At 35.3% G+C, this 13,121-nt stretch overlaps 1 protein-coding gene across 9 annotated transcripts in view; it reads left to right on the top strand.

The window, feature by feature from the left end:
* FUT8 (fucosyltransferase 8) overlaps nucleotides 1–13,121 on the top strand; it is a 306,584-nt gene that overhangs the window by 202,354 nt on the left and 91,109 nt on the right. For all 9 annotated transcript variants that reach the window (XM_061156864.1, XM_061156858.1, XM_061156861.1 and 6 more), the window contains one exon: nucleotides 10,476–10,590. In XM_061156864.1, the coding sequence (XP_061012847.1) occupies nucleotides 10,476–10,590 (115 nt within the window). The remainder of the gene's footprint in view (nucleotides 1–10,475; nucleotides 10,591–13,121) is intronic.

Below are 13,121 nucleotides of genomic sequence, written 5' to 3'. Positions count from 1 at the left end.
TTTATCCCATAGTGCTACTCTTCCTTCAAAGAAGAGGAGAAAAGTAAAATGAATATGGAACATTATTTTCTTTTGATGACTATGGGCTCTTGGTTTCAATCTATTTATTTTACAGATGAAACTGGAAATTCAGTTTAATATTGAAAAGGAAAAAATATGTATCCTTTGTTGTTTTTACACATTTTTTCATACTCAGTTTTTATTGTCTCTTAGGCCTTATAGTTTAATATGATAAGTGAAATTGCACATCTTTCATTTTAGTTCTTCAAAGAGTAATATACCATATTGAAAGTATATAAATCAGAAGTCCTTTGGTATACGTTTATTAGTGTATATTAGATTTCTTTTTATTTGTGTGAACAATATGAATGGTTTATAGCAATGTTATTATGGAAAGTATATTTTAAATAAGTCAATTCTAAGAGCAGAACTCCTTTTTCAGTGAATAAATTTCCTAGAACCCTAATATAAAACACTAAATGTTGAGTAAATCACAAATATTGCTAATGTCTTCAACTGTCATACTAAGTAGAAAAATTTTAATTTCTAAATATTTTTAACTCGTAAAGTCATGGTCATAGATATTATGAAGATATTTGAAATTCAGTACTTATCATCTGATAAATAGTGGCATATCTCACAACAGTCTCTTCTCAACATATAGGTAAATTAGAAAGTCAATGGGGGAAGTCAAAAGTGCTCAGTGCCAATTGTTAAGAATTTTTGTAAAAAAATAAATAAATAAATAAAATAAAGGAGAAATTGGAAAAAAAAAAAAAGAATTTTTGTGTGTCGTCATTATTACCCTAAGTCTTTTTCAAGTTTCAGCAAGGCATCAAGAGCACCTAGAGGGTGTCTTAAAACACGGATTACTGTATCCCATCCTCAGAGTTCCTGATTCAGTAGGCCTGGAGTGGGGCCCGAGAAATTTGCGTTTCTAACATCTCCCTGGGTGATGCTGCTGGTCTTTGAGAACAAAGGCTTTGCAGAACCCCTGGTTCTCTTTATTGGTTCACCACTGATAGAGGCTGTGTTAGGTATCTTAGAAAAAATCATGTCTTTATATGTTGGTGCGCCTTATCAGTAAACTGTGGGGAAGAAAAACTCTTTTCTTTTGCTCCCCACTTGATGCTGTTTCTTTTAGTGAGGGGACCATATTTCTTTTCTAGAATGTGGCTCTCATTGTTCATTACTCAAAATACCTACCATTAATGCAGCCTGGATTCCAAATATCATGTGGGTTTTAGCTCTCCTGAGATTTTTAGCAAAATGCTGTTGACCTGATTAGCCTGTTACTTGGGAGCTAGTTAATTAATAATATTCTTTGACTTTTAGGAGTTTTTATTTTTTAAGAATTTAGAGGGGCTGATGGTATAATAAATAAATACAGAGTAGAATAGTATTATTACCTGGTATATTGATCTCAAGCATTAATATCATTTGATCTTTCAGTTGATGATCATTCTAATGATTCTATGTGACCATGCTTCATAGTAATAACATCGCATTTACTTGATGCTTCTGATATCATTGATCATGAATTGACCCTGGCCTCTTTGAAATAGCAAGAGGGAAATCAGCAGTTTAGAATGATTATTTTTGTCATTATGACTTGATTACTTATGTAATAGTTTTAAATTCAGTGCTTAGATTTATGATTTTTAGATTTGGCCGTTAGTTTCTGAGGATATCATGAAAAGTTTTATCTTGCCACACTTTTTGCTTGTTCAGAAATACATTTCACTTAATTGTTGTTGCTTTGGCTCTTTTTGTCATCTTTATGGTGCCAGACACCAGTTTATGAAATAGTTAACTGGAGTTGTTTCTTTTTTATTTTAAATCATACCAATTATTAAAGGACAGGAGAGCTCACAAAACTGATGAGCTATTTCTCAGTTACGTTGACTGAAACTACTGAGAAGCAGCCTAGTAAAGTAGCAGTCTCATTGCTCCTGCATGGTTTGCATCATCTCATTACCAGTGATTTGTAAAGCAGCTTTGCTAAGACTGAGAACAGCTATGTTTCCCAAATGATGAATGATACTTATGACTAATTAAGCTGATTAGCTTTTTGCTACTGTGTGTAGGGGAATATGTAACAAAAATAACTTCAAATCAGGCAAAGGGTGCGGTATCTGACTGGTTATAGAGGAATATTGGTAAGTTAATATCTCACAGGTTTATTTGATCAGAATTGCTAGTCATAACCACTGTGGTCCAATAGCTTGTTTTTTTTTTTTTCCCTCTCTTTATAAAGTAGACTCTCCTCAACTGTCTTTGAAAGGTCCAAGAACTGAAATCTTCATTCTTGAATAGTTAAGTTTTGTGAACCTTCAACTCTATCATTCTTTGTATTTTATTTTATTTTATTATATACATAATCTTAATTTTTTCACATGTATTTTGATTCTTACATGAAGCTGGAATGTAGATATTTCTCCAGTTTTTAGTATCTTTAGGCAAAATGTTTTTGTATGGTTGTTTTCCTACTAAGGAATTTAAGTGATACTAGAACATTCCTCTTAATATCCTTGGACAAAGGGAGACATTGTCATATGAAGTTACTCTTATTCAGCTTGTTACTGAATTTCTATCAGCCGGATTGTGATTCTCCATCTTCTGTAAGGAAACATTCTCTCCTGAAATAAAAATTGCATTGGAAGAAGAATCTGGTGGAAAAGTGTGTCTCATCTAGTGGCCCTAACTCTTGTTTTGCGTGACCCATCCTTACATCTCCTTGGGTGTGGTTTCCAAGGTCAAAATTTTTTTTTACATTAAAAATACTTAATTTACTAAGGATTTCCTATGTGCCAGTCACTGTGATAAAGGCTCTCTGTTCATTTTCTTGTTTTATCAACATAACAGGAGACACAAGAAACACAGGTTCGATCCCTGGGTCAGGAAGATACGCTGGAGAAGGAAACAGCAACCCACTCCAGTATTCTTGCCTGGAAAATTCCATGGACAAGGAGCCTGGCGGGCGACAGTCTAAGGGGTCGCTAAGAGTCAGACATGACTGAGCACGCACGAGCAATACTATGTGGCAAGCCTCCTTATTTTACAAAAAAGCTATACTTAGGCCTAGAGAATTTAGATAGCTTATGCAATTAAGTAGCAGAGCTGTTCTATCTAAATTTCTTTCTCTTAATTGCTAAATACTTCTCTGAGCTTTATTTTTCTCTTCCACACATGGAGATATAATTCTTGCAATAGTAGCATTGTGATGATTAAATGTGGGAAAATATATAAAACACTTTCCACAATTACTAACACATTGTAGAATCTGGTAGACTGTAGTCAGACCTGCCCAAGGAAAGTCCCATAGGGGATAGATATAGAAAATTCCTAGATCTTGCGAGGAAGGCACTGTTAAGGGGAGATTGTCACAGTGCTCAACAGGAAGAATTTCAAGGTCTGAAACCTAAACATAAGCCTAGTGGACCTCACTCACCAAATAGCATAATTATTGCCCTATGTGGTGGTATGAGCTGTTTTTATTGCTGCCCTTCTGGACTCCTGTATGCCTGTGTGGGCTGTCAGAATGGCGGTATTCTAAAATTCCTCCTGAGACAACATGGGAGGCAGTGGGAGCACTGTTTGCCTGTCTGTCTCCTGGTCACAGTTTTATCCTTTGCACTGTTTGCTTCTGTCCCAGGAGCAAACCAAAGTATTGCACCTGATGCATATTGACCTGTGGATTAGGTTTCATGGTGTACCCTCCCTTAGTCACATTTGCTTTAATAAATGCCAGTTCCTTCACCTTGGGTTTGAATTACATCTTCTGCGCCAGCCGTTGGGGGGAGTTTCCCTCTTCAGCATTTTGAATCAGGTATAAATAATACTCTGCTTGTGGTTCTTCATTGGCATAATTGAGAGAGACTTGAACATTTAAAAACAGTTTTGTGAATATTAATACGTATAAAAATAGGAAAATTAACAGCAAGCATAAAGAATATAAATGCAGGCCAGCTTTGGAAGAAGGGTTTGATATTTGTTAGCTATGAGTCACAGATGTTTGTCTGGTCTATCACTTATCTTCAGACATGTGTATTCTACCCTCAAATGACCAGTGCTGTTCTGCTGGTCCTTTGCCTGGATTTGTATTAATATTTCCCAGGCTTTAATACCTCAGGACTTTAGATTCACCATCCACCTCCTAGATTTTTGGTAATCTTCATAGTCAAAACCAAGTCAGCCAGATTATCAGCTTTTGGACACTTCTAGGAGATTTGATTTTAGGATGAAGTCACTGAAAATCCAGAATTTCTGTGGAATGGTTTTCAGGCACCACGTTTTCTTGTAATGGGCTGGGAAACGGAATCTTTCTGTTTGAATATCCTCATGTCTTTGGCTAACAGGTTGACCCTTTAAAAAATGTGGAGGTTTGGGACTCCAATCCATTGCACATCAAAAATTCACATTTTGACTTCCCCAAAATGTCACTAATGTATAACCTTCTGTTGACCAGAAGCCTTACTGATAACGTAAACAGTTGATTAAGCCATGCTTTGTGTATTGTGTATCAATATTATGTACTGTAGTCTTACAATTAAGTAAACTAGATTTCTGTTTTTGTGCCAGTACCATACTGTCTTGATGACTGTGGCTTTGTAGTATAGTCTGAAGTCAGGCAGGTTGATTCCTCCAGTTCAGTTCTTCTTTCTCAGGATTACTTTGGCTATTCAAGGTTTTTTGTATTTCCATGCAAATTGTGAAATTATTTGTTCTAGTTCTGTGAAAAATAACGTTGGTAGCTTGATAAGGATTGCATTGAATCTATAGATTGCTTTGGGTAGTATAGCCATTTTGACAATACTGATTCTTCCAATCCATGAACACAGTATATTTCTCCATCTGTTTGTGTCCTCTTTGATTTCTTTCATCAGTGTTTTATAGTTTTCTATGTATACGTCTTTTGTTTCTTTAGGTAGATATACTCCTAAGTATTTTATTCTTTTTGTTGCAATGGTGAATGGTATTGTTTCCTTAATTTCTCTTTCTGTTTTCTCATTGTTAGTGTATAGGAATGCAAGGGATTTCTGTGTGTTAATTTTATATCCTGCAACTTTACTATATTCGTTGATTAGCTCTAGTAATTTTCTGGTAGAGTCTTTAGGGTTTTCTGTGTAGAGGATCATGTCATCTGCAAACAGTGAGAGTAAACTAGAGAAAAGGAAATATTATTAAGGAAATCATAACAAAAATACATTTACAGTACTGTACTATATTGATACTAGAAGTTTATGTCCTTTGTTTACAAGATGAATTGTCTCTCAGTAGCTACATCTATACTGTTTTATAAGATACAAAACATTACAGGTATTATACATATTAGAGTAGAAAGCAAAACTGAAAAGGTGGCATAAAAATTCATTTATTTACAGCTATAACAATACATATACCTGTATCAACAATGATTGCTTTAAAGGAGGAATATAATCAATATAATTGCTTTGTGGTAGCCTAGACTATAAACTAATAAATGAATTGTTATAAAATTTTTATAGCAAACAGTTTTACAGTCATACATAACACAGTATTAGAAATATTACATTTTTTAAAAAACCTATGATAATAGGCTAATATGCAGTTTCTCTAATTATGAAGAAGGAATACTCTATAATAATATAACTCTTTGAAAGCAAAGTTATAAAACAGTAAGAAAACTAGCACATTATTAATATTATATTAAATATCATTCACTTTATGCCTATGGATGAGTACCAGCATATATTTTACACATTTATGATACATCTTTTTCTCAAAAATTCTTTTGCTATTTCCATAGTATGTGGTTCATCTGTGAGTTTTTTCAAATCATCTCAAGTCTAAAAAATTTTTTCCAATATTTGTTTTTAAAAACCTGCATATAACTGGACCACTTGCACAGTTCAAATTGTGTTGTTCAGGGGCCAACTGTAGGTTGAATTTAAAGTCATTTCCTGGACTTGTCTTCTTTATGTGATCTGCGTGGGGAGGCCAGGAAAAAACTATTTACAAAGCAAGCTCAATTTAGTTGACTATAGGAGTAGAGTGACTTATTTTGTGATTCTGACTGCATCATCATAAAAAATTAGTGTCCTTTTTTTTTTTTTTGGTCTTTGGTCTTCTAGTTATGAGACTGGTTATTCCACTTTCTTGACAGAGATTGAGATGAATATGAATTATTGATTGCTAAGACTTAGTACTGATGTAGCTTGGTAAAAACATTCACTTTTATGTTTTCTAATTTATTAAAAAATACAGAGATCAGCTTTCATTCCCAGTGGTGAAGTAATGATTTGATTACTATGACATGAAAGCATAAACCATGCCAGTGTTTATATTTCAAAGAATTTTCCCCTCTAAATTATACCTGATGTAGTTTTTACCTGCTTGAGACTGTATAGTGATTGTTGTGGAATGTATTGCTATTTGTCTGTGTGTATGTTTATCTTTAATGTAACGCCATGCAGAGCATATTGAATTTCCTTTATTCCTTTGACATTTGCTGATAGACTGATTATTTATCCCACTGTATTACCTCTCCAGAACCAACATTGTTTTTTGAAGTTGAGATTTGCAATAAAAATTGTGATTACTCCTATTTAATGGGTAGGAAAAAGCAAATGACTGTGTTTGGATATGATGAAACCTATGAAATGTAAAAAATAATATAAGAGTAATGGAAAAGAGGCATTATAAAACTGAGAAAATAATTTAAATAAAATTCAACAGCCCTATAACACCATTATAGTTAAAGACATCTCCTGTTTCCTTGATGAAGGCACACAATTTCATACGAGTGGTGACTTTTCCCCTAGCAACTATAAAATGATATTGTAGGCTACATGATAGTCCATAGGGGCCTCAGTTTTGTAATCTGAAAAAAACCTGAACCTCTGTTCAGTATATAAGACTGTAAGTTAATTTCTGAGGGAGGCATTAAGTTGTAGATAGGGTTTTTCCAACTAAAATTGCTCTTTCAATGAAAAGAAGTGTTTTGAATCTTAGATTGCAATAATAAGTATAAAAATAGATAAAGCATCATGTATTAGATTCTTGCCCTATTTTAAAAGGGTAAACATGGAAATAGTCAAGCTGTGAAGTGTCCTGTGCATGAATAATGTTGACACATTGAACAAATGCCTGAAATGGTTCACAGAAGACCCTGTTACTCCAAAGCATTGTATAAAACTGTTCCAGTCTTAGTTGGGTGAATATTCTAAACCTTAGCTATGATTTTGAATTTTTATTTGTATATTATTAATAGTTTTGCTTTACTCAAGGGGTCTATTACCAGATATTCTCTGTGTATTATATGTAGTTCTGATGGGTTTCTATGACAGTAAATAAAACTTTAATTTTTCCAGTGGGCTGCCATTTCTTTGTTCCTAAATGGTTTATCATTTAGTTAAGAACCAGGACTAAAAGAGAACTGAGGCTGTCATATACTCCTACAGAAGTCACAGTTGTTAAGGGCTGGTTTCATTATCTGTTAAATGAGTCCTTACTGATCAGTCCCTTTCTTCAGGGTGCTATAAAGCACTGACTATCAGGTCATTTTTCTGACTGGCCATTAGTCCCACATACACTGTCATCCTCATACCCAATGGATCCTTCCTCTTAGAATCATTAGTAGGTCCTCCTCAGACACAAGGTAAAAGCTCTGAAGCAACTCTCTGAGTCATTCTAGCATAAATAGCAATGTCTTAGTGTATTTGGGTTACTGTGACAAAAATACCACAGATGCATGGCTTATGAACAACAGAGATTTATTTCTCACAATTATGGAGGCTAAGAAGTCCAAGATCAAGATACTGGCTGATTTGGTGTCTGATGAATGACCTCTTTCTGCTTCATAGAGGTTGCCTTCTCACCATGCCATCAATGTGGCAGAGAGGCTAGAGAGTTCTGTTAGGTCTGTTTTATAAGAGCACTCATCTCATTCATAAGGGCTCCACTCTCGTGACCTAAGCACTTCCCACAGGTCCGACTCTTGAATACCATCACACTGGGCATTGTTTCAGTGTATGCATTAAGAGGACCACAGATGTTCAGTCTGCAGCAAGCAACCACCACATATATTACTACTTTGTTTATATTATCATTAAGCCTTTAAAAAACTATGGCAGGTATTAAAAAACTATATGGCAGGTATTATAATACTTATTTTAAAATGAAGTAACTATATCTCAAAGATGTAAAAAAAAAAAAAAAAAAAAAAAGGCTAGTAAGAGACAGACCCCAAACTCAGAGACCTATCTGGCTCTCAAAGCTTTTTCTCCTCTGATTTGGAATCTTTCTGATTTGCATATTTACAAGGAATGGTGTCCACATTTTTGTACTCTGGACCTCTTACTTTGATATTTGTTGTATGTGTAACATACAAAATACGTGTTAATATTGTTTATGTACTCAGTAAGGCTTCTGGTCAACAGTAGTGCTATTAGTAGTTAAGCTTTGGGTGAATCAAAAAGTTATATGCATTTTCAACTGTGTGTGGGGTGGGTACCCCTAATCTCTGAGTTTGTCAAGGACCATACTTTTCCGATAAATAGAAATAAATGTCTAATTTTATAATTTTCAGAAACAAATAGTACATACTTAATAAGCATTCTCTAAATGGAAGAGTTAATACAAAATGTGGTGGAGTAAAGCTGGAGTTATAACTAGTTAAGGATTATTCCCAGAAGTTCTCTAGCACAAAATTGGACTTGTGAAAGAATAAAAATTATCAATATTATCTCATCTAAAATTCTTGAAGAATTTTTTGCTACTTCATTTAATTTAATTATCTATTCAAAAATGTCTACTGGCCATTTTCTATGTGATCAGCACTGTTCTATAGGCTGATTTGTGGTGGTTGGTGGGTTTAAAAAGTACTCTGCTACCATGGAGCTTAAGTTCTAGAAGGTGGACGAAGATAGTAAAGAAGTAAATGATATATATATCAAAAGATGATAATTGCTTGGAGAAAAATAAAGCAGGGAAGGAAAAGAAGGAGAATCAAGGGATGTGATGGTAACTGGGTGTTGAATTTTTAAGTGAGAGTCTGGAAAGACTTTTAAAACAGAAAGTGAGCACAGATTTAAAGGACATTTGGGTGAGCCATGTGGATGAATATCTGGGAAAGCAGCATTCCAGGAGTGAGAAGAGCAAATGCAAAGACCCTGAAGTAGGAACAAGGCTGACATGTTCTGGGGTCAATAACAAGATTATGTGGGTGAAATAGAGTCCACAGTGAGGACAGTAGTAGGAATGAGATCAAAGAGGTAAAGGAGGCCATATTGTCTGGGGCCCTGTAGTTCAACGTAATAACTTCGAGTTTGACTGAGTGAGATGAAGAGCCAGTTCATAAGAGCAAAAGTATAACATCATTTGACTGGCATTTTGACAGGATCTGGCTGCTATGTTGAGAACAGACTGTAGAGATTGGCAAGGGTGGAAGCAGGGAGACCTGTTCAGAGGTTACTGTAACAATTCAGGTGAGAGAAGATGGTGGCTCAGTTGATAGCAGTGCCAATGGTAATGCTTGGTCAGAACCTGTTTCAGTATTTGCTGATAGGTTGTTGAGGGTTGTTAGAGAAAGAGGAGACCTGCTTTTTACTTTTCTTTTTTGGTAAAGGTAGGTCGTAGCTTGTATTTAATGTAATGTAAATAAAACTATCTGCACCAGCCATCAAGTTTCTCTTACCTAGTATACTGAGCATTTTAGTTTACTTTGCAGGAAATTCAGCATGTTTTAATTGACACTACCAATTCTATGCAGAATGGCAAAGTATCTTAACAATCATTTTATTAATTTAGACTAAGAATTGTCAAATTATGGGCCAAGGGCCAAATCTGGCTCATAGCCTGGTTTTGTGAATAAAGTTTTATTGGAACATACACACATTTTTTTTCCCCTGCATATTGTCCATGGCAGCTTTCCTGCTTCAAAAGCAGCAGAAGCCCAGGAAGCCTAAAATATTTACTATCTGGCCCTTTATAGAAAAATGTTTGCTGACCTTTGGTTTCAACTATTGTGTCAGAGTTGTGCCAAGATTTTCCTCTCATCTTTTTCCAAGTATGAAGAGGAAATTTAAGAGGGGACAGAAGGTGATAATAGAGGGAACAAAAGGTAATATTCAAATACTGGCACCAACGTATTTCTCTCCCTTATGTTAATCTGCCTGTTTCTTTGCTGTAGATATCCACTTCTCCCTAATCTCTGAAGTGCTCTGTGTTGAGATACAAGTACACGTAACTGGCCTAGAAAAAAAAAGAGTTGTTTTTCTCAATAGTAAAGATTTACTGTAGGAATGAATCTTGGATGCTAGAAACTAAATTGTTGAATTTCACAATCTTGATAGAAAATAAAAGAAAAGTATCAGCATCAGCATGAGCATCAATCTTTATGAAGAATTTGACTCATCTTATCTTATGATTTTGTATAATCCTGTACAAATGCAGTACAAATAAGTTAGACCCCCATTGTTGTTTGGTTCTTATAGGTCTATAATGACGGATTTATACTACCTCAGTCAAACAGATGGAGCAGGTGATTGGCGGGAAAAGGAGGCCAAAGATCTGACAGAGCTGGTGCAGCGGAGAATAACGTATCTTCAGGTAAGAAGGTTAGGTTAATGAATAAATTCGAGTGAAAAATAGAAGGAGAAACATTAAAACTAAGAGCTGCTGCTGGTTTTTAGTCTTCTTAGCCCTTGCTTTTTGAAAATATTTGTGCAATCATTTTACATATTTATTCAGAAAGACTCTATGTCATGCCTTGAACGGAATTTAAAGATGGCTAAAACAAGATCCCTGCCCTAACAGGGGCTACTTCTGATGCATGCACACACAAAAACTATAGTGCAAGATAGGAAGTGCTGCATAAATGAGATATGATGAAATGCTTGTTGGAGGAAGATGTCACAGATAGCTTTATGGAAAAGATATAATTTGACCGAGCTGTAAAGGATAATCATGTAGGATTTAGATGTCCAGAAATGGAAAAGGATGTACTAGCTACAGCATGCTGTTTGCTGTGCTCATTCGCTCAGTTGTGTCCAACTTCAGATGATGTGAGTAAAGCTCCTACCTGGGAAAGAGCAGTATAGGAACCCAGTGAGAAACAGGATATCTCAGTTTGTCTGGAGTTTTGGTTGTGTGAAAGAAGAGTTGAAAAAGGTAGGTTTGGGAGCCAAATTGCCGAGGTCCTTGTGTACAGGTTAAGCTTTATGGTGCATAAACGGCAAATGGTTGCCGAAAGATTTTATTTATTGCCTAACATCATTATAACAACAAACAGGAAATATAAATCAAGGGTAAACTCCAAGTCCCAGGCCCTTTTAAATGTTCTGTCTTCATTTTGCGTGTGTATTTTCTTTTAGTTCTTACTTAATGCTTACCAAGTCTTAAAACGTTTGTAAAGACAGAGTTAATTTACTTTTGAATTTATTTATTTATTTGCTTAATATACCATAAACCTTTTCTATTTTAGAGTCACAACCTACTTTTGAAAAATTTTTGTGCGTAAGAGTATCATGATAAGAGTGGTGCTTTAGTTATACTAATCTGAAAGGTAGAATTTTGCCTAAACTGGATTCTTTGGCAGAGATTGGAAGGAGACTGTTTAGGACAGGAGTCCCCAACCTCCAGGGGCTTCCCTGGTGGCTGAGCAGTAAAGAATTTGCCTGCCAGTGCAGGAGACACAGGTTTGATTCCTGGTTCGGAAAGTTCCCCGGAGGAGGAAATGAAAACCTACTCCAGTATTCTTGCCTGGGAAATCCCATGGACAGAGGAGCGCAGCAGGCTACAGTCCACGGGGTCACAAAGAGTTGGATGCAACTTAGCAACTAAAACAACAGCAATCCCAACCAGTATCTCCTGCCATTAGGTTAGAAATAAAGTGCACAATAAATGTAATGTCCTTGAATCGTTCTGAAACCATCTGTCCTCCACCCGGATCTGTGGAAGAATTTTCTTCTACTGAGCCAGTCCCTGGTGCCAGAAAGGTTGGGGACCACTGGTTAGGATATAAAGACAGTATTGCAGGTGAGAAATATTGAGGTGTGTGGCAGTTTGCATTGGAAGGGAATAAAGGAATTTCAGAGAGTTTGGGAAGATCGAATAGATAAGCCTTTCCAAGAGGCTGAAGCAGCTGGAATGACTAGGGTAATGGGGTATTATTAACTGAAAAGAAACTTTAAAGTTAGAATGCAGTCATCAGGGGCAAACAATGAATTAGTAAATAGAATTCTGTAACACTCCGAGTGCTTGAAGTTGAGATGATCATCCCCACCCATTTCTAGTGATGGTATGCTTTCTGTGTACACTCACTCTGTTTCCCTTTGAAAATTAAGGTGTCTTATAAAAGCAAAATAATAGCCAGTGAATTTATTTCGTATATTTTAAGATGCACATTTTCCTACACTTAAATAGGAAAAAAGTAGAAACTCAAGTGCATCAAGAGATCATTAAAAACAAAACTGATCTTGGCATGCTCTCTTGTCTCATGCCCCCATGACCATTCATCAGAGGTGTCTGTAGAATGAGCAACACTTGCCTCCTGTAGGGAAGAGGTAATTATCTCCTATCAACTAGAACCTCATTCAATGAACTATAAACAGCTGGTGGTGCAGAACTATCATCCTCATTTAAAATGGAAATAACTATGGTTTCTGAGTTTCTTCCATTTCAACATATTCATTAAGTGTTCACCCCATGAAAGTTATATTTAAACTATGATTTGGCCATAGTTTAGCTCCCATCACTGTAACATGTACCTACCACTTGCTCTAGTTTCTTTTTTCCTCTTGGTTCTTAAGTGGCCAAGTGCTCTCACCAGTAGCATGAAGTTCATCTTCTGTGTGCTGTTTTCAGTGGTTCTATTTTAGAGAATTTCACTTGTAAATCACTTATATCAAAACATCATTTCACATGGACCTAACTTTGAATAGGTATTCAAATATTACCTATTTTAAAAATTCTTGCTTTTTTGCTTTTTTTTTTTTCTATTGGAAAAGAAAATGTGATTTTTTTTTTAATATTCAAGGAGATGAGGAAAATCTCAATAGGAAAAAATGTATTTTAGAAAAAGTATTTTTCTTTAATTGTTTAATGTATTTATGATCATTTTTTCCCATTTTTAAAGAACT

The sequence above is a fragment of the Dama dama genome, chromosome 12 (genome assembly GCF_033118175.1).
Source record: "Dama dama isolate Ldn47 chromosome 12, ASM3311817v1, whole genome shotgun sequence".
Lineage (NCBI taxonomy): Eukaryota > Metazoa > Chordata > Mammalia > Artiodactyla > Cervidae > Dama > Dama dama.
The sequence above is the reverse complement of the archived record's forward strand: the minus strand, read 5'-3'. Positions and strand labels throughout refer to the sequence as shown.